Below are 27539 nucleotides of genomic sequence, written 5' to 3'. Positions count from 1 at the left end.
CTTCTGCTGTAGTTGCCCAGCTGTCCGGTGACTCTTCACTGCCACCCAGTGCCAGTCTCACCTTCTCTCTAAACTCAACCTTGTAGTCTTCCTTTTTCAACTTCCATCATTTGATCCTTGGCTCTGCCCTCACTCTCTTCCTCTTGATCTCCAACGTCATCCTATGCTGCTTCACTACACTTTCCTCTGCCACCACTTTGCAGTCTTCATTCCTGTCCTTGACGCCATACCCACCCATCACCTCCTCTGTACCCTTCACCACTTTGTCCATCACTTCATCCAACTCACTCCACACATCTCTCACCCACTTGTGGCACATATGCACTAACAACATTCATCCTCCTCCTCCATTCCACTTCTCTTCACCTTCATCCAGTAACCGAGGAGGGCGAGCACCGCAGACACAGAGGGGCTCAGGAGGGCAGCAGAAACGTCACCATCAGGAAAATAAAAAAAAAAACTTCAACTCTTCCTCTTTTTATTGTTGTTAAGCCCCCCTCCCCCTACAAATTTATTCTGTGTGTTTAGTTTACTGGGCACTGCCAACCTGCTTCAGTGATGGCAGAAGCCAAATTGCCTCAGGGGCCCTCAGAGACCACCAAAGGCACACAACCCTGCTGCTAAATGTGAGGTGGCACCAAAGGCCAAGGACCCCCCAGCCCATACCAGCATGCAGCTTTTCAGGTGCCAGTGTCAGAACCCCCAGCCAACACCACAGCAGGTAGAGGGACCACCTACACTCCTTCAAGGGAAGGCAATGGAGCGGACTGCAGGGTTTCGTGCCCACCAATAGGCCGCACCACGGCCCCCCACTCCTCCGGCACAAGGGGTGAACACGCAGACTGTGACGCTAGAATGAGCCTCAGAGCAGGACATAATCAGGGCAACCCCCCGAACCACCACGAGGTCTCCATCTTCAGAGGTTCAAGGTGCTGGGTGGACTTGGAGACCACCTTGTTTGTAGATGAAGGCCTGCCAGTGAGCAGGCAAGCTAAAGGCACCACCATTTACAACAAAGCTACAGCTTTAAAGTGCAGGGCAGCTGAGGTGGCACTGATGGCCACCAGGAGACAGACAGACAGACGGGGCACCGACTCTGGTTTGGTTTTTAATGTTCTTTATTTTTAACTTGTAGCCTGATCACTCCTGAGAAAGAGAGAGAGAGAGAAAGGCACGTTAGTCCCTCTAATGGCTGGCATCATGCCCACCCAATGTACTTTATTTCCACCTATGTAGTAATCTGCCAATTTTCTTTGGCATCATTTGCCCACAACATTAAAATTCATCAAAACATGCATACCAAATCCACATAACACACCCAACTGTACTTTACACCGGGCATCACCCACTACTTACCGTTGGGCACTCCATTTTGCCACTGTTAATGTCATCAATGACATCATGAGGGGGATGGCCATCAATCATGCAGCCCACCGACTGGGCCGTGCCAAGTATCTCCTTAATTGTACCTGAAAGACAGACGAGCGTTCAGCGGGTGGCACCCCCACTTGGGCAGGGTGGGCTCCACCCAGCACAGCTCCTGTTCCGAGCCCTTCGGCGCAGAGTTGCCCACTGGTCAGGGCCACCCTGCTTCCTTGGGAAGGAGTTAATGTCAGCCACCACTGGAGTATACAGGCCACGAGCTAAGGCCGGCACAGTGGCGGGTGGCTGCATGTCCAAGCCTGGCACTGTCGCGCCACAAGCATTTCACTTACCAGAGAGCTCCCTGGCAATCGATCGAGGCCTCATCTGACGGGCGATGCTCACAACTTCATCAAAGGTGATGCTCCCACTGTGCTTAACTGCAGAAGTAAAACAGAACACTCGTGAGCCGTGGGCACCTCCACGCCATGTCACGCCACACCACGAGCGAGCGGCTTGTCCCAGGCCTGTTGGCACAGAGTGACCTATGGAGGAAGGCTCACTCTGCTTCCTAGAGCTGGTGTTTCTCTCAGCCACCACTGGAATGTACAAGTCACGGGCACAGACAGGTACAGTGGCGGGCAGCTGAGACCCCAACATTTATAATGAGGCACCCCTGCCTTAAACCCCCTGATGGCCACTTACTGTTCTTGACCTTCTTTCTGTCACGAGGGGGCTCTTTCAGGGCCTTGATGATCAGGGCCGAGGCAGAGGGCACAACTTCTATCTAACAGAAAAAGCAGAAAGGCATCAGGGACGGAGACGGCCACGCGCCCCACGCTGGTGCCCACGGTCTGTGGAGATGCCCTCACCTGAGCCTGTCTGTTCTGGATGGTGAGCTTCACGGTGATTCGCAGGCCTTTCCAGTCACCAGTGGCCTTGGCGATGTCATCTCCGACTTTCTTGGGGGACTTGAAGACAAGAATACAACAACTCTATTAGGGCCGCGGCTGGCACTCCCACACAGCAGCTTTGACAGAGGTATGCCAAGTGGGCACCGCTACCCACGAGGTCCTGCATGCGTTGACTTTTCATTATGTAAAGCACTTTGAGATACACTTTGTATGAAAATGTGCTATAAAAATAAATGTGTCCCAGACCTGTTGGCACAGAGTGACCTACGTGGAGAGGCTCACCCTGCTTCCTTAGGCTGGCGTTTCTCTCAGCCACCACTGGATCGTGCGAGTCACCAGTTCAGACAGGCACAGTGGCAGGAGGCTGACTACCGACCCTGGCTTGGCATTAAGGACAGAGATCATCGAGGCCATTAGGAACTGTGCCAGTCGAGAATGGCCTCCTGATGTTAAGTGCCAGTTGTCAGACCACCAGTTACATCACAAATGTCCAAGCCCACGAACTGGAGGCCTACTGCTGTAGAGCTTTAGGCTCACCAGCTGGTCACAGGATGCAGATGGCACTAAAGCGGGTCACAAATTACCTTCTGATGGAGGACATGCCACCCTGTTAGGTTTAACCCCACTGGACAACAGCAGGCCCTTGGGCACCTTAGATCTGACATCCCACAGGGCACAGCGCCACACCTTTCCCACTGCCCCTCAGTGAGGTCAACAGAAAGCACAAGTGGCACTACTCAGATGACAGCCCACTATACCCCCGCATAAACACAGTGGTCTTCATCACATCTGAGACTTAAGGGTGAATGGACAACGACTGGGAAAGTCAAAATGCTACTAACGGGGGGCGGCATCGGACCCCAGCAGTGCCTGGTCACTCCGACTCGGAGCACAGCAACCCAGTGCCGGAGTCCTGGTCACCCACCTCAACATGCAACCACCCGCTGAAGTTGAATTCAACTCCCGGACCCCAAGCTGCCACCTGACCAGCCTGCCATGGTCTCAGCTGAAGGCTCACGACTCGAGTCAGCTGACCCCGATTAGAGCGGCGGATTGGCTGAGCTTATTGCACCCGCTTGCCAGTAAGAACTACAGGAATTCTGCACTGCCCTGCCCTCCTCTCAGTATTCTGCGATGGCACATGGTGCCACTGCTGTACCCCCCAGGGGGGTTTCCTACAGCCCAGAGTCATAGTGCAGGGGTCCCGCAGCCCGCTGAAGGAGGTCTCCTGGACTACGATGGAGTCTCAACTGAACATGGACCCCCAGAGGTTTCACTTCTTCAGGGATTCTGCTGGCTTCAGTTGGTTTCCCTCTCCTCCACCTAATCTCAATATTAAAAACAGACCCCAACAGCACAAGCCCACCATGTTAACACATCTAAAGGAGCTTAAGACGCGATACAAAAAGAAAACACTTACCAGACCCAGAGGGCCGATCTTGGGGGCCAGAGCAGAGGTGGCACCGACTTCTCCTCCTGTACACCTGAGGTACACTGCAAGACAAAGACGAGACGATTAATGACACCACCGATGTCAGGGGCTGGCAAACCAGAGACCCTGCACCAAAGGGGGCGACCCACAGCAATAGCCCATGGCAGGCACCTGCACAGACCCGATAAGGGTGCCACACCTCACTTTATGATTCCAGCCCTGGCGTATCTCCCTAGTGTGGCACAGACAGGTTGCTGGCTGACACCGGCTGGCTTTGGACCGTAACAGACTTCGGCCCACCTTGATTATTAAATGACGTCACTCGTGATGAGGTGCAGAATGGCTGAGACGCACACCTGAACAGAGGCCTGCAGTGAGGGCTCAACAATGCAGCGGTGCCAACGCCTAATGAGGCCACTGTGCCAACTGACGTTGTACAGCGCCATCTCCTGGACACACCAGAATGTGAAGCCTCGAGGTCACCAGTTCAGCGCTGGCCACTCAAGTCACTGGGTGAGCCAAGTGGATCTATCAGCGCCTCTCCTGCTCATGCCAGTCTGAAAGCAGGACTGACTATCATAAGGCCACCGAGGCCCAGCTGAGTTTTACTGGCACTCGTTCCCGCCCCCGCACTGAGAATACGGGGGCCCAACACTAACAGAAAATGAAGTCGCGCCAACCTCTTTATGCAACATTAGGATGAATGCGATGGCAGCTTATAAAGCCCCGCCTACCGTGACAGTGGCGTCACCAGCATACAGCAGGTCAAGATGGACCCACTCCGTCAGGCTCCATGGTGGGTGTGTGTGTGCGCGCGCAGAGCCCCCTTCAGCACGTTTGCCCAGAGTGTCTCCTTCAGTCCAGCGAGTGTCCTTGCCATTTTCCCCTACTTGGTTTGTATATTTATGGCTGCCCCAAATCTCATTCGCTGTATGAAGTGCACAATTTAAGTGGCACCAATAAAGTGCTCATCAAATACCAACTGCTGACTGGCACACCATTCACCTACTTGGCTCTTCCAACACCAACAAAGCGCACGTTTCAATCAAATCTGCCCTTCAGATGCCACAGTGAAGCCGCTACTAGCCCAGATCGTACATGAGGTGGGCAGTCTCTCTGAACTGGCACATGTACAATTGCTACCCAACAGAGGCCAAGTTCACACTACCTTCTGTGCATCAGAGTCCATGGCATTTTGACGTAGTCTTGGCGTTTAAACTCAGCCAGCTCCACGTCTGTGCCATGTGTACATCGCGATGCAGGGAAGGTCTAAGTGTGGATGCCCACATTGTTCTTTTCCTGCTGGCGCTCTTCAGTTATCTTCATTTTAGTGGCAGGGCTCACTTTCTGAATATGCTGTGCCAGCACGGAAAGGCTCATCACTGTCTGCCATGACATGTGCTTCTGTTAAAGGGGGGGGGGCTATCTGGATACACAATAGGAGTCAATTATGGTGGGACGGCCCCACTAGCTTTGTAAGGACTTTGGAAAAAGACAAACATGCAAGTATCTGTGCGACTGTTAAAAGGAGAGACGCGTCACGCGACGTGCAAAAACGACGCAAACCTCACAGCACGAAACCCGACTGGGTGATCAGAACTGAATCGGATACCAGACACGACAGCAGCCGCATCTCCCTAAAAAAACAAAACGTCATCCGTGTGCAGGAATAAAACATCACGGCGAGTCGTGCGGTCAAGATAATCACCTGTGTGAAGGGCTACTTGACCACGTTTGTCATTTTTTATTCATTACTCTTTCCAGACTGACTTCTGACTGAACCATAACCTGTGATTATTCAGTTCAAAATAAAAACGGTCATCGCAGTGCAAAGACTTGCCATCCAATACAAGTAAGGCGGCCCACTCGGCTACACCGCACTCTTGAGCTGAACTGAGGACTACGAGACCCAACAGGATTCAGGGCTTTACCATTAGAGCTGCGTCACAACTTGAGTACATGAAGATGGTGGACAGGCTGAAAACGCATCCCTGTAAAAATGTAACCATTTCTGTCACTCTCCATCGTACAGACTCTCGTTACCAAGTCTTAACCTGAAGCGGTTTAAACCAACTCAAGGACTTTCGAGTGACCCGAGTCTCTTGGTATTCACACCAAAGTCAAATCTGCGTCCACTCGGGTAGAAAAGCCAAATTCAGGTCACAGAGAGGAAGTGCAGCAGCCAACAAGTGCCAATCTGCTCTTCCACGCTTCGTCCCGCTGGACAGGTGCTAGCAATGTGACCTGCAACTGCTTGTGAAAATAAAGTGAGCCCACACGAGACGCGTCAAAGGCTACGCTGACCGAGAATCCTGACGAACGGAGTCCATCGAGATGTGTGAGCAGTCAAGTGGTCTCCAACAGTTGATAAAGACCCTCAGAGTCTCATCACCTGCAGTGAAGCACCGTGTGAAATGTAAAATGCAGTTGGTCAGAGCCTTGGCAAATGTCACCCTGTCACCACTGGAGGACTTGTTCATTTTAAATGGTGTACTCTACAGAATGGTTTAATGCTAGGGAAATTGTCATTGTGTCCCAGAAGTAAAAGTTTAAAGTCCACGAAGGTGTAAACTGTAACCTTTAAAATCAACACAACATTCACCCTCCTTAGGATGGGCACAAAACCAACCCTATAATACAAATTATCTGAAGCCTACCTGAATTGAATTTTCATATCCTGCAACTATTATATTTCCATACTGAAAACTGAAGACTGGCAGTGCCACCACTTGAAACAAAAACTCAGCTACTCTTGGCTGGAGAGACAAGCCAAGTCTGAACTAAAACTGAACACGATCTTTAAAACTGCTCTGCACTCCCATCACTTTGATTCTGTCCAATTCTACTTCAACGCTGCTGCCCTTTCTTGCTAGCAGACTGAAAAAAATTGAACTCCTAGGACTTGAAACGTCTGATCCCAACAGACCGGAACTTACAAAATAAAGCTATGCCCACTCACAAAATGCCACACTCCATTGGCAGCACCTCTTTCACATCTATATTTGTTGTTTTAGATCTGCTCCGTGCCAACACACGTAACGAGGCACGCACTAAGCGCATGCTGCACCCTTTTCTGAATCAAGGTTATTTGCCCAACAAAACTTGGGCATCTCAACCCACACTTCTAACCGCACTATGAGAAGTGACCTGTGGTGGACACAACCGTGCAGCTAGAAGCACGGTGGCCGCGTGGCGTTTCCTCCAACTGTGCCACCGAGAACTGACGGGCTCGGAAAACGTTTACGGGTCACCAACCACAGAAAGGCACCATATAAAAGTTTTAATTCGACGACTTCACATCAACATCCTGTTTAACTTCCCGACGTCTTAACACCACAAGTCAGATTTGGTCATTTTTTATTCTTTCTGCTCTCGTGAAGACCCTCGAGTCACACCTTCGGCGGATTGACTCCATTCGTCTAAATCTTGGCTACTAATTTAAGCCACTAAGGCTCACTCCCATCTACTGACGGCGCTCTCCATATCCCGTAACGTTCACCACAGATACGACTCAACCGCGAGATTCAACAACTTTCCGCACACTCCTCGGAGGCGCCAACGACTCGAGATATGATGCCAGCACGCATCGCCACCCCAGCTGCACTCGTCATTGGAAGGCGCCCGTCCGGCCTCGGTCCCGATTAGAGGAGTTAATTAAACCGCCTCCGTCTAAAGATCTCCGAAATGCGCTCTAAAGGGCCCGGCAGGATCGCGAGGCCTAACAAAAAGGCCACAGGCGCCCACGTGGTCGGTAACCGCTGCGAAGACGACACGATTATCAAGACTTGAATCCCGTGAAGTAGAACCACTCCGAAACACGAATCCCTCCCAAACTAACCTTACATCGCCAAACAAATCGTAGAGACGACAACCCGCTCGTCGCACACGCCGTTTGTTTGACGATGGCCTGACTTCCACTCAAACATACCGACTTTTATTTCAGTTGGGTCGAACTTTGGAGGCATGGCTTTGTGTTCTTAGAGGTTCTGTTCAGCGTAGCTTGGTGATGGTGTCGGATGAACCCGAGTTCGGGACGACCGAATTACTGCTGCACCTTCACCGCGAAGCTGAGCAAAAAGAAAGGGGTCAGCAAATGGCGTGAATTGGTTTATATAGCAGTGGAAACTATCGCGAGATTCCAGAGATTAGTTCCGAGTTTAAGAGAGTTGAGGTAGTGAAGCCGCCATAGTGGATAGGGATAAGGTGGAATCGTTTTAATTATTGGTGGACATATATTTTTTCTACCAAAACACCGTGGCAGTTGCATTTATTTAATGAGTAAATTTGAAAATATGTGTGATTTTTCCCCTCCTTGTCACCTGGCGTATGGTCCGCGCTATAGAGCCCTGGCGCCAATTCGCCACTCTAGGCTAAGTCGGGACTCTATGGTGAGATGTGCCTTTGCTGGTAAACAGAAAGCAGTAGCAGCAGCAGCAGCGACTGGCGCGTCTTCCGCCCTCCTCCTCCTCCTCCTCTTCTTCATCTTCGCTACGGCACTACGGATTACCGCTGGACCTGACCTGACCTCGCGGCGGGAGTCTCTTTTGTATTTATTTCCTTGGTAAGTTTTTCTGCAACTAAACAAAAATGATTTGTTCCTTCACGCGGGGAGCGACTTTCCGGTGTTTGGAGCAGGTCGGTTCAGCCTGGTCACTCGGTAAAGGGAGGCGTCCGGTGGTGGGCGGATGCCTTTGTTTGTGGAGGGAGGGACAGCACTTGTTGGTGGGCGCGTGGGCAGGTGCCAGGGAGACCAAGGCTGCGCCAGCCGCCTTTCCTGAGTGCTGCGGGTCCGGCAGATCCACTGCACTGCGCGGGTTCAGCTGCTTGATCGACTTGCCGATTGTTTCTGTTCCCAGAACGCTACGTGGGATTTAGCAGTAGACATGGAGTGTTACCTGAAACCGTGGAATGTGGTCCTGCCAGACTCGACCTGCTAGAGCGCCTTCAGAACGACATCTCATCTCATTCGCATGTCACACTCGTCGTGTCTGACCAGCGACAGATTTGCCAGACTGCCTTTATAATTCTAGAATAGGAAAAAAAAAAAACCCGACAGTGCTGTCATTGACTTTGTGCCAGTATGTGGTGGCACGCTTGTGTCTCTCTGACCCTCAGGTTGCAGCTTTACAGTGCATTTCCACTGACGAAGTGCCGCTCTTTGTTTAGCACAAGCCAGCAAGCATTTCAGAGGACTGTTCACGGGAGACAGCAGGGGGCTTAGTGACCCCACTAGCACGTCACTCCACTCACTGAACGGCTAGGGGGCTACCGTCAGGGCATTCTGGGTGCGCGCCAAGGGGTCTTTTTACTAACCTACTGGCTGAAATGGCCAGGGTTGACCCCCACCTTCGCGATGAAATGATTGATTATCCACGTGCTAAGATGACCAAGGGGGTGTCGGGGTGTTTGCCAAACTTAAGGGTGAGAAATACCACAGCAGATTGAATGACATGATGTCCGGGCACTGCGTTGTTACAGGTATGATCCCCTCTGTTTAAGGCCTGTGGGGGTCTTAATCCAGCTTTGGATGATAAAATCAGTTATATGACGAATGACTGTGTATTAAAGAGCCTTCAGATTTTAAGGGTCGCTCGCACCACTCTGTGTTGTGTTTTTCTTTTCCCAGTCTCTGCAGTGTCTTTTTGAACACTACTGGAGTTCTGACAAGAGCAGACCATTCAGCCCAGCAAAGCTCACCATTCCTATCTGATCTAAGAAGACGTGGCAGTAAAAGGGGCAGCTTCTACCTCACACTGGTCAGCTGGCAGCCCTTTTTACTCTGGTCAAGGTCAGGCGAGGTCTAACATTCACCTTCTGCCCCCCCGTTTCTCACTGCCAGGTTTGCAGATGCACCAACACACACATCTCTGGAAGTTTCCTTCTCGTCACTGGGGGGGTTTGTTGCCCATGTGCAGAGGTGTCTGTTCGTATCAGTTTAAGGCTCTTTGAAAATATGAAAGGCTCTGCCTAAAACTCCTCAGATGCCGGGCTGATGGCATCACATGAGATTGATTGCCAGTTCAAGAATACGCAGAGGACCCGCGCTGCGCCCTTCTGGTCCCTTGGACGCTGTAAAGGCAGGTCGCTCTTCCCCAAGAGGCGGGGACACCTGCCAATCACCGAGAGGACCCGCCCTATAAGTCTGGAGGGTCTCCCACAGTTCCCGGCGGGTCATCGTGAAAGCGCGTTGGAATCGGTCGATGTTTTGACCTCATCATTTGTTTGACGATGGCCTGACTTCCGCTCAAACATACCGACTTTTATTTCAGTTGGGTTGAACTTTGGAGGCATGGCTTTGTGTTCTTAGAGGTTCTGTTCAGCGTAGCTTGGTGATGGTGTCGGATGAACCCGAGTTCGGGACGACCGAATTACTGCTGCACCTTCACCGCGAAGCTGAGCAAAAAGAAAGGGGTCAGCAAATGGCGTGAATTGGTTTATATAGTAGTGGAAACTATCGCGAGATTCCAGAGATTAGTTCCGAGTTTAAGAGAGTTGTGGTAGTGAAGCCGCCATAGTGGATAGATAGGGATAAGGTGGAATCGTTTTAATTATTGGTGGACATATATTTTTTCTACCAAAACACCGTGGCAGTTGCATTTATTTAATGAGTAAATTTGAAAATATGTGTGATTTTTCCCCTCCTTGTCACCGAGAGGACCCGCCCTATAAGTCTGGAGGGTCTCCCACAGTTCCCGGCGGGTCATCGTGAAAGCGCGTTGGAATCGGTCGATGTTTTGACCTCATCATTGGATTCTGTTTGCCGACTGTGCCAGCTTGGCGTTGTCTTGGTGTTTGGGCAGCTCCTTTTTGTCTTTTGTGTCACAGGTCATTTGGAGAAAACAGTCCTTTGAGTTTTCTGAAGGTGCTGCGATTGCCCTTCTGTCTAGCTGGGGTCTGGCTGGCTACCCCCTCTAGTGGGCGCGCTTGGAACCGTTTGAGACTTGGCCTGCCACACACCTCTGATGTGATTACATCTCTGCCTGGAGAAGGGGCCTGAGTTGCCCCCAAAGCTCGCATGTCGTAATCTTTCTAGTTCGCCAATAAAAGGTTTCATTTTGCTTAACTTCTCATGACTTTTCAGAGGGTCGCGGCTGGGGGGCTGTCAAGAGGCAGGGGGGCTGTCAAGAGGCAGGGCCTGTTAAAGCCCATTGCGGCACTTCCTGTGTGATTTTGGGCTGCACAAAAAATAAACTGTGTTGTATTGTATGACAGTAAAGTCACAATTCATTTTGTGTAGGCGGCTTTAAAAAGACATTGTGCACAAAAGAGTCTGCGCCCGCTTGTTGACCACCCAACACGTCACTTTCTCTTTCTTTTCTATTCCTTATTGTTTTCCTTTTTGTCAGTTAGTTGAGCTCTTTGATTATTTGAGAGCCCCTCATTCTTCTACTGACTGTGACCTGCAAGTCCCCTGCCCGCTGTACCTTTGTACCCTTTGGATATCTGTCCGGACCCAAGCCCAAGGCCGGGACTGGCTGGGCCTTCCTAGTGGTCATCCCTAAAATGCACTGTGGTATGCAGACTGAAGGCTTACAAAGCTCACCCCCTGGCACCACGAAGAAACCAATCAGAAACGGTCCAGTTAGCTGGCACACCTGGCGGCACGGCCCAGCGAGATGTAGAAGATAGATAGACAGATACTTTATTAATCCCAAGGAGAAATTCACAATTCAGACGTGTGACGGTGCGGGTTCTGCTCCCACTTCTCTTTCAGGGAGCCTCTCGAACCCAACACCGTTGGACAACCAGACGAAGCGAGAGGAAGGTGCAAATGAGCAAAACAAACCCCAAGTGTTCAAATAAATAAGTAAATCGTGCAGTGCAATCAAAAGTCAATGAATTACAATAACAACATCTTGGGAGGCGAGACGCGACGCGACGAGACGAGACTTCCTCAGAGAGACACCTTCACGTCCTGCGAGGTGAGACTTTGTGCCAAGAGATTTGACCAAGCAGGGCTGGAAATAAAAGACAAAGAGTAGAAGACAAAGTAAAAAGTCATAAACAATTCAAACACGTTGGCGCCTTACACACGAGAGCAGGTTAGAGATAATGGAAGGACGAAAATTCGAAAGTCTCAAAAAACTGACAGTAAAGATCGCATGAGCGCAAACAAACAGAAATTATTAGTCGGTGAAATAACAGAACAGCGAAAAGAGAGCAAATCTGTGGAGAGAGCTGACCTGACAGAAGTGTGGAGACATCGTAAGGCGAGGCGTGTCGATTGTCTGATTCGTGTCGCCCGCAGGGTGTTTCCTCATAATGAAGAGATTTGTGGTTTGCGAGCGACACAGACGTGATGATGCTGGTGTGTAGTGCAGGCAGGACAGGGGGTGAAGCCCCCTAGTAATCCACTAAACACAGGTGGTCCAAGGTGGAGGTTAAGAACAGGGGCAGGAAGCAGTCCTTTAAAATCAAAACCCGGCGCCTTCTTCAGCTGATGGCTTCCACCCGGACCCCGCACCAGGGGAGTCGCCCCACCTTCTAGTGTGGTAGCCTTTCGGACCCCCGATTCCACAGGACTCCACCAGACCGAGGCTCGGGTTCCCCAGCGCCACTGGGGCTTTCACCTCCCAGCCGCTTCCTGTCCCCCCTAAGCGCTCAGCAGGAGTGACCACCTGTTTCTGCCCCTGAGTGTCGGCCAGTCGCTCTACTGAGGGTCTCTCGCCCCAGCTGCCTGTCGCTAATACGGTGGTCCTGCTCTCACTCGCACACTCATGGGCTCCTTCACCTCCTGCCTTCTTCCTTATCCTGAGTTCTTTTCTTTCGGTTTCTCTTTTCTTACCCCGACACTCGCGCTTCTCCCATTTGTGATGGGCACGTGGCACAGGTGGGGCGATTAGCGTCAATCGGGGACAACAACAACATTTATTTCTAGAGCACATTTTCATACCAACAGTAGCTCAAAGTGCTTTAAATAATGAAGAGTAGAAAAATAAAGCAGATTATTGAAGGCTTTATAAACCATCAGCAGAATTTTAAAGTCAGTCCTGAATGACACAGGTGACCAGTGTAGTGACACTCAGACTGGTGTGATGTGCTCAGATTTTCTTTTCCCAGTTAGGATTCTAGCAGCTCCATTCTGCACTCGTTGTCACTGATTGATGTCTTTTTTTGGTAGTCCTGAGAGGAGTGCGTTACAGTAATCTAGTCGACTGAAAACAAACGCGTGAACTCATTTCTCAGCATCTTTCAGTGATATAAGAGGTCTAACTTCTGTTATGTTTCTTTAAAATGCTGTCCTAGTGATCTGATGAATATGGATTTAAAATTCAGATTACAGTCAACAATCACCCCTAAGCTTTTTACCTCCGTCTTGACTTTTAATCCTAATGTATCCAGTTTATTTCTAATAGCCTCATTGTATCCATTATTGCTGATCACTAAGATTTCAGTTTTCTCTTTATTTAACTTGAGAAAGTTACTATTCATCCATTCTGAGATACAAGTCAGACATTGTGTTAGTGAATCAAGAGAATCGGGGTCATCAGGTGCTATTGATAAGTACAGCTGTGTGTCATCAGCATAGCTGTGGTAGCTCACGTTGTGCCCTGAGATAATCTGACCTAACGGAAGCATGTAGATTGAGAAGAGCAGCGGACCCAGGATAGAGCCTTGTGGAACACCATATCGGATATCATGTGTCTTTGAGTTGTAATTACCACAACTAACAAAAATTTTCTCCCTGTCAGGTAGGATTCAAACCAATTTAAGACCCTGCCAGAGGCCCACCCATTGACTAAGGTGATTTCTAAGAATGTTGTGATCAATGGTGTCAAATGCAGCACTCAGATCTAAGAGGATGAGAACAGATAAATGGCCTCTGTCTGCATTTACCTGCAAGTCATTTACTACTTTAACGAGTGCAGTTTCTGTGCTGTGATTTGTTCTGAAACTTATCAAGAATAGCAGGTTTTTTGAGGTGGTCATTTAACTGCATAATGACTGCCTTCTCTAGAACTTTACTTAAGAAGGGCAGGTTAGAGATGGGTCTAAAATTTTCAAGAGCCGAGGGTCAAGATTAGCGGTTTAACTACAGCAGTCTTAAGACAGTCTGGGAAGACCCCGTATCTAGTGACGAATTTACTATGTCAGAACATTATCAATTAGCACACCTGATACTTCTTTGAAAAACCTTGTTGGTATTGGGTCAAGGCCGCAGGTGGAGGGTTTTAGTTTGAGATTATTTTTATAAATCAGGTAAATCTATCCTAGTGAAAGAGTTTAATTTGTTTATAAATGGAGTACTGGGGTTTAGGAGGATCCTTAGTGTTGGAGGAGATATACTATGTTATTTCTAATATCATTAATTTTTTGATTGAAGAATACAGCGACAGCCTCACAGGTTTCACTGGAAGCACTTAGGAGGCATTCCTTTGAGTTACCTGGTTTAGTAGGCGATCAATTGTAGAAAATAAGACTCTGGGATTACTAGCATTGTTATTTATAATCTTAGAGAAATAGCAGCGCCTCTCAAGACGGACAGTGTTATTGTATTCTGTTATTTTGACTTTTAATATTTCATAGTGGATAGTAGTTTAGTCTTCCTCCATTGACGCTCAGCTCTACGACATGTTCTCTTTAAATCAGACACTCTTTGGGTCTTCCATGGTATAACAATGCTAGAAGATTTTTGAACTGTCTTTTCAGGTGCGACTCTGTCAACAGCAGCTCTCACTTTAGTATTAAATCTTTCCACCTTACTATTTACATTATCCTCGCTATTATAGCTGGCACTATAAACGGACTGATTGCTTAAAATGTTTGTAAGTTTTAAAGCTGCTGCCAAGTCAAAGAAGCGTTTTTTAACAATATGCTTCTCATGAGTGTTTTATCATTATTTCTATATTAAAATATTAATGGTCTGATAGACCAATATCAATGATCTGCTTTATATCAACTTTCAGTCCTTTAGTAATCACTAAGTCTAACGTGACCTGCTTTATGTGTAGGCTGATTTACGAGCGTCTCAAATCAAAAGAGCCCAGGAGGTTCATAAATTCTTTTACTTTTAGATCACACTGATTATCTATATGAAAATTAAAGTCGCCAACTATTAGAGTGTGTCACAGTTAGTAATTAAAATTGACATTAAGTCAGAGAATTCCTCAAAAAGACGCGTTGTATTTAGGAGGTCTATACACGGATAATATAGAACTTGAGAATCTCCATGAATAACAACGCGAGATACTCACAGGACTTGAACTTACTAAAACTGACATCTTTACATTTTAATCGGCTCGAGTAAATGTTTGCCAATCCGCCCCCCTTTTTCCCTGGTGGTCTGCACGAGTAAAACTGTAATCCGGAGGCGCCGATTCGATTAAAACAGCCGCGCCGTCTGAGTGACCTGTGCACTTGAGTGTGAAAATGCCCGGGCACCGCTCCAGCCACACTATCACACCGCCGATTATTTATTTAAAAGCTGAGCCGCAGACCTGCTATACCACTAGAAGCTCAGGTAACGCCAATCCCGGGTGCCTGACTGGCATCATGTCCTTGTGATATCAGGTAGGGCAGTAAAGAATGAATCGTTCAGTAAAGTGAGAGCCGTCCGCTGCCCTGGAAAATCTCTTGGGTATGAAGTGCCTGAGTGGAAACAGCAGCCCTTCAGGTTTAGAATTGAAATAGACAAGACACAGCAATGTGGGCACTTGCCCGCGTGGCACAGCTTGAACTGCACATCTGGTAACCACGCTGACCACTGATTTGCTGCAGACTTGTGGTGCGTTCACACCGGGGCAGTGGGGAGAAAATGCCAGCCTGTTTGAGAGTAAGGCTTTCCTCTTCCAACATCATTTCATGTGCCCTGCGCCAGCCGTGGGTGAAGCCTCGCCCGTGTCATGTCTTGAGTGAGATGTGTTTTTTTCCTATTGTTCTGCTTTCTTTGTGTGTTTTTTCTTTTTCTGTTTTAGATAAACTGAACTGTCCCGGATGAACTCGGGCACACACACCAGCAGGTAAACGGAGAACACTGCAGGGCCAATGGAGTTGCCACCATGAGCCAGAAGTGGGCGGGTGACATTTTCACCAACTGCAAAAGGCCTTTGAGAAGTGGCATCGACTTGTGAAGAATTTGCAAGTTAAATCACTGAGGGCAGCTCGTCCCATCTGTTAAACAGCATCTGTGCCCCCCGGCCCTTAATACAGGACCCCCACTTCTCACGGCATGCCCATCATGTTTTTTTTTTTTCCCAGGCAGAGAGAAGACCCCAAAGGAAGTGACGAATATTCTACTGGTGAATGCAACCCACTGGCAGTGGCTGGCAGGCAGGCAGGCAGGGTGCAGCACTGGGACATGCCGCTGTTCTTCAGGAAGAAGAAGCCAAGTGAGGATGCAAAGAAGAGGCTGGAATATCAGCTGTGCCTGGTGGGTGACGCGCGTCGGTGCAAGAGGGCGGGCGATGGAGTTCGCTCCTGGTCCCTGTGCTGCCACCCTGCCATTCCTTGTGATATCAGTCTGTGGCATTGTGGTTTCCATGGGTGGCACATTGTCATCTCATTTCACTCGGTTTGTCTGCAGGCCAGGGAGGCGGGTGCTGACGACATTTTGGACATTTCTGCCTGTGAGCTCACAGAGGTAAGTAAGCAGCTGGTGGTTTTCTTGCAAGGCCACCCATTGGGTCCTAACTGACCGGCGGTGGCTCCGTTTTGTGCCCTACAGATTCCTGCCAGCGCTTTCTCCACGTGTAAGGTGTTGCAGAAGAAGGTGAGCTGCTGTGGAGGGTGGCATTGGCGCTGGGTATGCGGAGTGGCCATGTCGGCGTGCCTCCACTCAGCTGTGTCTCCACCTCTTCCCACAGGTCTTCATCGTTCACGACAATCAGCTGAGAAGCTTAGTGCCGCGGAACTGCAGCATTACAGATCTGTCAACGCTGAAGGTGGGCCGCACTCCTGCCGGTGATGTGGAGTAGCCTCCTCCTCCTCCTCCTCCTCCTCTGTCCGTCACCCGTGTCTTTCTCCTCTCCCTGCAGGTCCTGGATGTTCATGGAAACAGCCTGACGTCGCTGCCAGATGACATCGGACAGCTGCGCTCTTTGCAGGTTGGTTCCTGCCTGTCGGTTCCTTCAGCGTCCTCACTTTTCTTCTGCCCTCCCGTTGAGCAGCTTGTCGTGTCCTTTGCCCTGGCAGATCCTGAACCTCGAGAAGAATCGACTGCAGAACCTCCCGGAGTCCATTGGGGAGCTCGGCCAACTGCAGACTCTTAACGTCCGAGGTGAGGGTCCTCCGGGGAGTGCGAGCTGGTGAGCGTTGTGCAGCGCCGTGACCTTCACCTCCTCACTCTTACAGGAAACTGCCTGTGCCAGCTGAGGCCTGCTCTGGGTCGTCTGGGCAGCCTGCGCAGTCTTGACGTCAGTGAAAATGGAGTGAGGGAGCTGCCCGTGGAGTTGGGCCACATCCGGACCTTGGAGGTGAGAGGTGCCTCTCTGTGGATGGGCAGGCGGGCTGACTGGCAGGAGTGCCAGCTGTTTGACGCTTGGTTCTCCTTTGCAGACTTTGACTTTGGACGCGACTCTCATGGCCTTCCCGCCGGCTGGCGTCTGCTCTGGTGGCACTGAGAGCATTCAGCGGTTCTTGTGTGCAGGTGAGAGCAGGTGGTGGTGGTGGATTGATGTGAGGTGGTCAGTGGGACGAAGGACTGACGTGGCATCTGTTCCAGAGCTGGGCACCGAGTACTGCCCCCCGTCCCAGTACCTGCTGCCTGTGTTAGAGAACGAGGAGGTGGACCCAAAGGAGGACATTGACAGATGGAACAGACAAGTTCAGGACCAAGTGGATGCTGGTTGGCAGGTAGCTTTCACTTCAGCTGCTTTTTGAGCAGAAGGTGTTCTAGAGTGACCTCTGACCCCACCCTTCCCTTCCATTTTCCCTGTAGAACAAATTCCAGGCCTACGAGAAGAAGAAGGTAGGAGTGCAGTCTGTCCACCTGTCCTACCCCGTCCCATTTTCCGTTGTGCTTCCCAGATCTGCTTTGTCCACAGGAGCAGAAGACGCAGGAGAAACTGGAATTTGAGCGACGGCTGGGGGAAGAGCAGAGGGAGCAGGCGCAACTCGTTCTGCTGAGCAGCTCGCATAAAGAAGACATGCTGGAGTCCATCAAGCAGGTAGGGATGACGGCGTCCTGTGAACGGGGCGAAACTCCGCAGATAACGACATGGCATGTTTAAGGAGACGAGGAGGAGGAGGAGGAGGAGCCGTGCTGTAAAAGCACGTCGCTCCTCCCCAAGAGGCGGGGACACCTGCCAGTCACCGAGAGGACCCGCCCTCTGCCCTGTAAGTCTGGAGGGTCTCCCACAGTTCCCGGCGGGTCATCGTGAAAGCGCGTTGGAATCGGTGAGCTCTCGCCTCTTTCACTGTGCTGCCGCTGTGTGTTCGGACCTGTCATTGGATTCTGTTTGCGGGCGGTGCCAGCTTGGCATTGTCTTGGTGTTCAGGCAGCTCCTTTTTGTCTTTTGTGTCACAGATCATTTGGAGAAAACAATCCTTTTGAATTTTCTAAAGATGCTCCGTTTGTGGCCGTGTCCACCATCTTGGCTCTGCTGCCCTTTTGGAGCCACGGATCGATGGTGGAGGAAGTGGGATTAGAGCTGAAAGTGCTGTGTGGCAGTGGCAGTGCTGGCATTTCTGAGCATTGATTAAAGTTTGCTGTTAGGTAGAGTCGAGACTGTTTGGGGTGCAGCGACGGGTCCATAGAGCGGTGTTTATGGTGACCAGGTGGCACGTGCCCTGCCAGGAGTAATTGGGTTAAGACAAAGGCTGCTCGATGTGTCCCGCTCGAGTCGGTAACCAGAGACGAACAAATCCCAAGTGCAAGACAAAGTTCAGGTAACACGGCAGAAGAAGCCGAAGGTCCACACCAACAATAAAAAGACTTTCCTTACGCCAATGAAGCACTTTTAGGACGTGGCATCTGAAAACCTTGAACTTCACTCTGAGCTTCCTGAGCCCAGCAGCGTTTGGCCGCTAAATGTCTTTGTGAGCCGCAGCAGCCGCCACCGCCGCCGGACGTAATCCACCAGCCCGTCACCTCTTCTGCGAGGCCGACTGTGCGTTACATTGGCACTGCGGGCAGCCGTCCACTCGCTATATAAACTGGGCTAGCCGGCACCGTGGTGGCCCATTTTCGTGAGTTGCTTGGCGTGTTCTTTGTGGGTCAGGGCACCGTTTCGACTCCGAGGTCTGCTTTGACATTTAAGAGTTTAGTTCTGCCAATCAGTGCCACAAGTCTACAGCATTACTTGGGCGACTCTGCGTATCTCGTCACCTGCTCAGGCACAGCCTCCTCCCATGATGCCCGGCAACACCTTGACCAGGCGTCCCCGGGGAACTCCGGTCCTGGAGGGCACCAGTGGCTGCAGGTTTTCATTCTCGCCCTTCTCTGAATTGGTGGTCCGTTTGTGCTGCTCATTCACTTCTCGTTCCTCTGAGTTGCTTCACTTCGTTCCTTAAATGGCACCCAACAGAAATGAAATGTGAAGTGAGGGGGCCAACAGAAGACCACCCAAGTCCGGGCCTCAGACTCCTACCAGCTGCTTCATCGGGCGCCGAGTCTCGTCGTTCATTGATCCCGTGGCTCGTCGCTGCTCTCGTTGTGCCACAGCAGACACGGCCGATGTTGTGGATTTTCTCTTTTCTACGAGCTCTGGGGTCCTGAGCAGATCAGCAGTCCTGAGACCCTCACTTTTCTTTACCGTCACGTTCTGTTGCTCCTGTTTGGTATCTCAGTGTTGTTTGGCTGCTAATTAAGTTTAATGAAACGATGAAGGGGGTCCGAGTCTTCAAGAACAAATCGAATAAAATGAATTCAAAAGAAGTGAGACCCCGTGACCCTGTGTTAGGATACAGCGGGTCGGATGATGACTGACTGAAGTAGCAGCACAAACAGGTCACTCAGCCACTGGGACCCCCAGGACCGGAGTTGGGGACCCCTGACCTGACAGATTCCACCAATAACTCCTAGCTGAGGGGTGTCGGACCCCCCTCTCTGTCCATCCTGTCTGTTTGATGAGGGGCCCGTCATCCTCCTTCTGGTGGTCTCCGGCTCATACGCAGTCGTTTTTTAATGCCAGCTCTTACCTCTTAACGCTTAGTAAAACAGAGTCTCCGCTTGTCTCGTGTGCTTGTAATGCTTTTCTAATTCACAGATTACCAATTTTAAGAACACAATTTTCTATAATTGGTGGGTTTTGTTTGCCCACCCGCCTTCTCCTGGCCCTGGACCCTAAATGTCGAGGTTTTGTTGCCAGAGCCACTCAGTTGTCCATTTTGCCGTATCGTATGATGGGCACAGTGTGCTGCTCCTGCTTCGGCTCATTTTATATCATTGGGCTGCTAATTAAGTTTAATGAAACAACTGAGGGGTCCGAGGCTTGAAGAGCAAATCAATGAAACTGAATTTAAAGAAGTCATTGAGCAGCACAAACGGGTCACTCATTAAGAAAACCTGCAGCCACTGGGACCCCCAGGACCGGCGTTGGGGACCCCTGACCTCGACAGTAAGCGCCTGGCACCCGCTCACATCTGCATCCGTAAGGCACGCCTGGGTCTGCCTGGCCACGTGGAGGCGCTACACACATCAGGCGTCGTCGTAAAATGAATCGGAGCGATGCGATGGTGCCCACCTTCACGGGCCGACTGCTGTGTTGACAGTTCAAGTTCGGCAGGGAGAAAACGATGCCAACGAATGCCATCATGGAGACTTTTATTGTGTGTTAAAATGATTGGCCTGGAAGGCTGAAGTCCACCCTACTAGTTCATCACCCTGAAACTGCCATCTGCCATGCCACTTGCCTAGAAGTCCGCCCCCTTTTAATTTGTACCCCACTTTGGTGAATCGGGGGTTCATCGCTTGACCATCACACACCGCATGTGCGGCTCATCCTTGACCCAGATCACCTACTGTAGTGACTTGGCTCGGTCAGGCAGTGCCAGGTGTCGCCCCTTTCTGTTCGTGCCTGCCGCCAGTTTGCTCACGATGACCTCAGACAGGCCTGTTATACACCGGGGGGCAGCTGCCCTGCAGAACGCAAACCCATCACGGCTCACCAGATCACGTCAACCTCGCACTACTAAGAGGTCCAGTCCGCAGGGGGCACACTGGCAAGCTACCCTTGGTGGCCTAGCGGCACTTGGCACATCTTTAATAAAGAGTTTTCTTTCTTTTTGTTGACCGTCAGGAACAGCAGCGGCTGGAGGATGGAGTGTCACAACAGCAGAGGGCGCTGCAGGTGGAGCGGCAGAGGTTACTGGAGCAGCTCAGACTGGCAGAGGAGGGCATCAGTGAGAGAATTGAGCTGCTGCTGCTGGAGGGTCAGAGGTGAGGCGTTGGCGCAGGGAAGTGGGCTTGTGTGCGTATGTCAGCGAGTGCTGCCATCTGAGTCTCGTGTGCTAATCACTTTGTGTGTTGGTTGGCAGGCAGAAAGAAGAGTCGCCGCTCTTTCAGGACTTGGAAAATGAGAGGTGAGTGTGTGCCAGGGCACCCTGATGCCACAACCCCCCACTCATGGCCCTACTGTAGAGATCAGACAGGTTTGTCTTAGTTTGTGACGTGCTGGCATTAATTGGCACTGTCTGCCCACCTCTCCTACCACACTGTAAGGCGGTCTGAACTGAGCCAAAGCTGGTCAGTGGGCTTCAGCTGGTGGTTGTATCACATGGTGCCAGACTGGAACTGGCAGTCCAGATGACACACACAGTCCAACAAGGCCATGCAGTGTCTGTTTTCTGGATGCAGCACCTTTGCTTCTGTCCTGGGCATACTTGCTGGCAGCTGCTATTCATGCCAGTTATTTCTTTGGGCACTTGCTCTTTTATGTTGGGCCACCTGTTTAAAATGATCCCTGAGTGGGCACCATGTGCCTTCCTTTGTCACCATGATAGCCTCCACAATAAGCAGCTGCTTTTAAAATGATTGCCAGACATGAACAAGGCTGGCATCACCCTCACGTGTGCTGGTACCTTGCACTTTCCTTTGCTGGTCATCATTTCTGGCTACAGACCCTGGTGATGCTGAGCTCAGTTGAAGTCGGAGTTCAGCCTGTGATGTACAGTAGGTGCACTTGGGTAGTGTGCCAGGAGGACAGTGCCATGCTTGTTCATGTGCCAGGAACGGTGACCAGCTTTTCCGTGTGCTCTAATCCTCCTCTGCAGGTTGCGACTTGAGAGGTTGATGGCAATCACGCAGGAGGAGGCCGAGTCACTGCGCAGAAAGGAGGTGGCAGGTGAGTCTTTGAGGTCTTTGTCAGGGGAAGCGGGCATTTTGCACTCTCGTGCCAAGGTATAAAGCCATCCGTCTACCCTCGTTGCAGCGGCCATGCAGCAGATGCTGTCTGAAAGTTATTCCATCCAACTCATCCAGGAGGCGTGCGAGTCCCGTCGGCAGAGGCTCGTCTCCGAGACTTACTCCAGGTGACCGAGATGGGTGAGGGCAGCTTACCAGGTGGCATGGAGGCTTTTGTGGTGGTACATTTCTAACTGTTGTTTTCCAGCATGGAGCAGTTGGACAAGAATTTTGAGCGCGTGCTGTCCCTGCAGCACCTCGATCAAAGCCGAGCCATCAGTCGCATCCTGCAGGAGGTACGCTGCCGTCACCTGGTGTGCCCTGAAATCTCTCGCCAGTGTTAGCCTGCCAGTTTGATGTCGCCCGGTGGCTGGGACCCTCTGTGACAGACAGCAGAGTTATAGGACGTCTTGTGCTGAGCCTGGCAGGTCACCCTGTATGTCGTAGCCCTCCATGCTCAGTGCCACCCGAGTAACCCATCTGCTCTTTTCCTTTTTCACAGGCAGAAATGCAGAAGGTGGCATTTGAAGCGCTGCAGCTTCAGCGAGACGGGGCACACAGATACATCAGGAGGCAGGTACGAGGCGAATCGGGGCGGACATGGCACCGTGGCACTTCACAAAAGGGGACAAGGACCCTGACTCCATGCTTTATTGTATCCTGTAACATGAACTTCCCAGCCATCACTCATCCACCATCTCTCATTCAAAGCACCGACAGGTGGCGCTTCGTTGGCACCAGCACTTTTTATTTTATTCACTAGTGGCACTTTGTGCAGCCGGCCATTCCACTCATCTGTGCTTTGTAGTCTGGGCTCCAGTGTGGGTAGGCAGAGGTGTGGGGCACAAACACTGGCATTGCACAACACCAAAGAGGGCTTGGCATGTCAGTTCATGAAGATAGGGGTGCATGGCACTCTAATCTGCCACTCTTGAGCCCCATGTGTGACCCCATTTGCCTAACGAGCTCCGTCGGGCGTCCCCATCTCTGCATGAAGCATATATGACATGTCACCAGGGACCCATGCATTCTGTCATGTGCCCCCACTGGAGCGCCAGGATGGTCCTGCCCAGAGCGCCATCTGTAAAATGTCACACGCGTGCCAGGAGCAGCAAGTCTCAAAAATAGTGAGCTGTAATAGTCGTGGAGCCACACCAGCATACGTGGGTGACCAGAGTGGCCACGTCTTGGACTGGCACACAAGAGTACTTCACCTCTTTCTATTTATACCAGGATGGGCTGACCCCAGGGGTGTGCCCATTACCCTCGGACCACCAGCCGTACGTGATGAGCGTTTGGGTAGCTGCCCAGGAGGGCATTCAGTGACAGGTGCCATACGAACGTAAACTGAATTGGCATAATCCAGTTCAAGGTAGTTGAGGCCTTGAGTCAGTCCTTGCAGGGTCAGCGACAAAGCAGGCGCCTACCAGATCTGGGCACCAGTCCATTGCCTGGCACACTCTCCCTCTCATCGAGGCAGTTTAAAATTACCCATCATGCCAACAACATGCGCAAGGCAGGAGAAATCTGAGGAGCCGGGACTCGAGTTCAGGAGCTGTGAGGCAGCAGCAGTGCCCGCTGTGCCACCTACAGTGTAATGGAGACTACCACGAAATGCATAAAAACACAAACTACTCTGGAACTCGAATTGGTGCTGATGTCGTGCCACCTGTGTGCCAAGTTTCCGTGTCACATGTGCCACACAGTCACCTGAGATCTACACGTAATGAGTGCCATCCATTCTCGGCAGTGCCCCAAAATAACCTGCCACCTGAGACCCATGCACTTGGTGACGCAGATGTAATGGCAGTCTGGAGAGCCACACCTGCAGAGCACGCCCTCGTCCCCAAGGAGCCAAATGTGACACGCAGTAGAGGCCCCCATTTGGCGGCTCCGAGGGCCTCACAGATGACAGGCTGCAGCGAGTGCCATGCCCGTGATGAGCCCCCGTGCGCCCGCGCTCTCCGCGCCGCCCCTTCCAGCCGTTCATGGCCTGTGTTTTCATGTTTTTAGATTAGACTAATTGAGTCGGAATTAATGCAGCTGACAAGGCTGGAGGTAAAGAGACGTGATCTGGACGCGGAGACCCTGCAGGTACGTGTTGAGGGGCCAGCCTGGGGGCAGCGGGGTGCCCTCGCCATTTTGTGGCATCACTTTTTCTTTTGCTTGTTTGGCTGCTTCAGCTCCTCATTTTCACCCATCACTTGGCCTCTGCCGGGGGGACCCGACTGCCCCCCGCAGATTGTCATTTGCCACATTTGCTCCATGCTGAGTAGAGGAGAGTGCAGCAAAGTGGCACACTTGGCACAGCAAGTGACCGGGCTCTGTGTCTGACCCGCAGGAAGTCCTGTCGGAGCAGCGGCGCGCCCTGAGTGACCTGCTGCAGCAGCTGCTGAAACAGAAAGACCAGCGCGAGGGCGAGCTGCGGGACATCCTGGTAAGGCCCAGATCCCCCCCCAGGTCCTGTCCTGTCCTGTCCCACCCCACCTTTGAGGGGCTGGCGGGCCTAACGCTGTCTGTCTGTCTGTCCGTCCAGGTGGAGATGCAGCTGAAGAGCGAAGCTGCCCAGGAGAACTTCTGGCTGATTCAGTACCAGAGGCTGCTGGACTCCAAGCCGCTGTCCCTGCAGGTCCAGGTAACTGCAGCCCGAGGGAGGCTGTGGGTGGTGGGCACAATCCCGAGGCTAAACTGGCACTCTTGTCTCTGCAGGAGGCCGGCCTTCCCCAGGAGTTGGTCGACTTGCTCCGCCAACTTTCTGCTCAGCAGTATTTGCCCATTCTGGCCCACCACAGAGTGACGCAGGAGAGCCTGCGTGGCATGACACCTGCTGACCTCCTTAAGGTGCGTGGCATTCCTTTGGCTGGCACTCGGGTACCCGCTGGTCACCATTATTCACACTTTTTCTTTTTGCCTTCCCTTGTTAGCTGGGTATCGTCGAGGTAGGAGTTCAGCACTCCCTGCTGGCATGGGCACGTGCCCTTCCATCATCTCCACTTGCAGGTATGTGTGCGTGTATACTGGAGCTGGGGGGAGGTATACCCAGAGTTGGGGGCATCAATTTCGCCCATCTGTCTCTCTGTCAGAGCGCGTCAAGCCTGAAGAAGTCCCCACTCCAGCACCCAGTGCCCCGTCGCTCCCACTGACGCCTCCCAGTGCCCAGGACAAACGGCACACAGAAGCCGAACACATGGAGTGTGTGGTGTGCATGGAGAACGAGGTATGGTGGCCCTGTGTCCGCAGATGGCATCGCGCCAGTCAGCGGGCCTCTTGATCTCTCATGCCCGCTGTCTCTTTTCAGTCTCAGGTTGTCTTCCTCCCGTGTGGACACATCTGCTGCTGCCTGCCGTGCAGTGAGGTGCTGCGAAGCTGCCCGCTGTGCCGTAGTGACATCGCCCAGCACATCCGCATCTACCGCCTGTAAGCAGGGGTGCCCGTCCAGCCCCCTCCATCTGAACATGCACTGCACTTTATATGGTCTGGACTGGGGCACCCCCTGCCTTAAAACTGGATGCTCAGGTCTAATGGTGTCTGGGGGGCACCGAGTCCGCGTCTGCATGAACGGGGCGATGGGGGCCAGCATGCGTGTGCCAGCGCCCGGACACGAGTCCTCGAGCGGACAAATAAAAGCTGCTTTGCTGCTGAACCTCACACTGGGCCTTCTGCTTGCCGGTCAGAGTGGGCACCAGTGCCAAGGGGGAGGGCTGCCCATGCCTGGAATTTTTTTTAATGGGCTGCCTGGGCCCCCCCAAGGACTCCATGAATTCAGAGGCCTTCACTTCTCTCTCTCTTTTTATTTGTCGAAGGGCGAGCAGCGGGTCACTTTGTCACCTGTCCCCTCCTTACAGAGCTGGTACTGCTTTGGTTTTCAGGGCACAGACTTAACACTTGGCAGACATTCACTGATGAGTAACCTTCGGCCCCGGGGCTCCCTGGATGGGCAGCGATGTCTCCGGTGCTAAAATGGTGGCACGTGGGGCATCACTTAGCAGGCCGCCTTCTCAAGGAGGGGACATCAGTTCTGTTCCCGTCCCCCCGCATTTAATCCAGGACTCCGTCAGACTTGCTGTATGCCGGGGTCCTGGGTGTGACCTCCCTGTCTGCCATGTTTGATGGAAAAGTGACCACCCTGCCCAGCCTGTTGTGACATTTACCGTCCTCTTGTCACATTCCTGGGCACCAAACCTGCGCTGAGGGGCTGCTGGCCTGGAGGGTTGACGGTGGGAATGCGCCTGGGGTGACCTTTGATGATTGTTGTCACCATTTTGGTTTTTTCTGGTCATTTAGACGACTCTTTACCAATAAGCACCCGGGTGGCCTGAGGTGACATTTGTGCCCCCTCTGCTTGGCTTGTCACTCGCTGTCCTTATCGAGATCTGACTAAAAAAGACGCGTAAATCAAACACAACGGCACTTCTAGGAATTAAAAAAACAAACGTCGTCCCCTCAAACGGGGCGCTCGGGTCACGGTGACGATGGCGGACTGGAGACCAAAGCCGAGTGTGGCGCTCCAGGTGGGCCGCCATATGTGCACTTTCAGGTTTCAGACCCCCAGTGCGTCGCTTTCCGATTCTCCATTCTGTGCCCCTCCACTGACCCCCAGATTTCATTTACCCTGAAGACAACTGCAGACCCCACCATCATCACCTTGCCCTCTTCTCCCCGCTGCCCCCTCAGTCCGAACACAAGCCCCCCTTATCAAATAGCCTTGTGGAAACTCCACCCAACCAGCCCCTCTGTAGCCCCCCCAGCCCGTCTTGTTGAATTCCAGCTGACCAGTCAAACGCGACCCCCGCCCCCTCCTTGATGATGAGGAGGAGGAGACACGGTAGGTGGCCACGCCCTGAAATGCTGGGTGTGGACAGTGGAGGCTCCACCCACATGGGGCCTCTGTCTAAGCCCACCTCCCGTCGGCCCCAAGTGAAGTGACAGCTCGAGGGCGGACAGGATGAGCTGAGGTGACAGTGACAAGCCAGCGTCTGTCACATGAACTTGAAATGTCACCATTGAAATACAAACTTCTGCTAGTGACCTTCTGGGTTTCTTTCTGCTTGGAGATCAGGACCTCCACGTCCATCCATTTTCTTAGCCCACTTATCAAGGCAGCTGGAGGCTTTCCCAGGTCGGACCACCCAGCACCCAACCACCCACAAACTCGCACTCACGTGGCCCAGCTTGGCCCCCTAAACGGGTGACGACCAAAATATGGATGGGGGGCAGTGGGGGGGACCAAAAGCTTTAGAAAGGACATTTATGACCCCAGCAGACGGGATAAGAACGTTAGCAGTTTAGCCCCCCAGCTGAGACCCCAAGCAGGCACTGACTGACCAGCTGGATTCGGGGAACACAGGGGGCTGAGCTGGGTGGGCGGAGCTTTGCTGATGTGCTACACCCCCACTAGGGCAGAGAGGGCGTGTCAAGGACCAACAGAGGCTTCATCCCTCACTGCCAGTCTGTAGCATTCCCTACAGCGGCAGTGCCAGCCAACACCGGACCACATGGGGCCAGATTGCCAGCCGCTAGCTCTTTGTCAGGTCGTATTGTGCCGCTCAGA

General features: G+C 51.9%; 2 protein-coding genes and 3 non-coding genes across 10 annotated transcripts; 1 reads left to right on the top strand and 4 right to left on the bottom strand.

Annotated features, from left to right (window-relative positions):
* Positions 1–1117: 1117 nt before the first annotated feature.
* Positions 1118–10134, bottom strand: rpl12 (ribosomal protein L12). 2 transcript variants are annotated; one of them, XM_039776108.1, is made up of 7 exons: positions 9963–10134; positions 3697–3770; positions 2235–2333; positions 2068–2149; positions 1716–1802; positions 1357–1469; positions 1118–1146 (listed from the first exon to the last, which is right to left on the bottom strand). In XM_039776108.1, the coding sequence occupies exons 1-7, from the start codon at positions 9997–9999 to the stop codon at positions 1141–1143; spliced, it is 498 nt and encodes a 165-aa protein (XP_039632042.1). In that variant the 5' UTR covers positions 10000–10134; the 3' UTR covers positions 1118–1140. The 2 variants fall into 2 exon arrangements, with proteins under 2 accessions (XP_039632042.1, XP_039632041.1); XM_039776107.1 differs by lacking the exon at positions 9963–10134 and adding an exon at positions 7637–7799.
* LOC120543448 lies at positions 1539–1665 on the bottom strand. The gene has a single exon (XR_005636347.1). It is a non-coding gene; the product is annotated as a small nucleolar RNA SNORA65 (small nucleolar RNA).
* On the bottom strand, positions 1877–2004 carry LOC120543446. The gene has a single exon (XR_005636345.1). It is a non-coding gene; the product is annotated as a small nucleolar RNA SNORA65 (small nucleolar RNA).
* LOC120543447 lies at positions 2510–2637 on the bottom strand. Its single transcript, XR_005636346.1, has one exon. It is a non-coding gene; the product is annotated as a small nucleolar RNA SNORA65 (small nucleolar RNA).
* Positions 8098–25636, top strand: lrsam1 (leucine rich repeat and sterile alpha motif containing 1). Of its 5 annotated transcripts, XM_039776105.1 has the most exons (26): positions 8185–8269; positions 15624–15668; positions 15907–16078; positions 16232–16288; positions 16373–16417; positions 16512–16589; positions 16683–16751; positions 16840–16924; positions 16999–17120; positions 17203–17293; positions 17369–17499; positions 17585–17614; positions 17691–17813; positions 20886–21025; positions 21124–21168; positions 21859–21929; positions 22017–22116; positions 22197–22284; positions 22491–22565; positions 24002–24082; positions 24330–24425; positions 24525–24623; positions 24698–24829; positions 24913–24988; positions 25072–25205; positions 25287–25636. In XM_039776105.1, the coding sequence occupies exons 2-26, from the start codon at positions 15643–15645 to the stop codon at positions 25407–25409; spliced, it is 2289 nt and encodes a 762-aa protein (XP_039632039.1). In that variant the 5' UTR covers positions 8185–8269; positions 15624–15642; the 3' UTR covers positions 25410–25636. The 5 variants fall into 5 exon arrangements, with proteins under 5 accessions (XP_039632037.1, XP_039632036.1, XP_039632038.1 ...); XM_039776103.1 differs by lacking the exon at positions 15624–15668 and having other exon boundaries at positions 8098–8269; positions 17697–17813; XM_039776102.1 differs by lacking the exon at positions 15624–15668 and having other exon boundaries at positions 8098–8269.
* The last annotated feature ends 1903 nt before the right edge of the window (positions 25637–27539 follow it).

This window comes from Polypterus senegalus, chromosome 13, assembly GCF_016835505.1.
Source record: "Polypterus senegalus isolate Bchr_013 chromosome 13, ASM1683550v1, whole genome shotgun sequence".
NCBI lineage: Eukaryota > Metazoa > Chordata > Cladistia > Polypteriformes > Polypteridae > Polypterus > Polypterus senegalus.
This window is presented reverse-complemented; position numbering and strand designations above follow the sequence as displayed.

Excerpts from the sequence above, each read along its gene's own strand:
- lrsam1 (XM_039776105.1), top strand. The coding sequence starts at position 15,643 with ATGAACTCGGGCACACACACCAGCAG. Across the intron at positions 21,169-21,858 it reads CAGGACTTGGAAAATGAGAG|GTTGCGACTTGAGAGGTTGA; the intron begins GTGAGTGTGTGC and ends CCTCCTCTGCAG. Across the intron at positions 24,989-25,071 it reads TCCATCATCTCCACTTGCAG|AGCGCGTCAAGCCTGAAGAA; the intron begins GTATGTGTGCGT and ends TCTCTCTGTCAG.
- rpl12 (XM_039776108.1), bottom strand. The coding sequence starts at position 9,999 with ATGCCTCCAAAGTTCAACCCAACTGAAATAAAAGTCG. Across the intron at positions 3,771-9,962 it reads CCCAACTGAAATAAAAGTCG|TGTACCTCAGGTGTACAGGA; the intron begins GTATGTTTGAGC and ends TTTGTCTTGCAG. Across the intron at positions 1,803-2,067 it reads CAGAAAGAAGGTCAAGAACA|TTAAGCACAGTGGGAGCATC; the intron begins GTAAGTGGCCAT and ends TTACTTCTGCAG.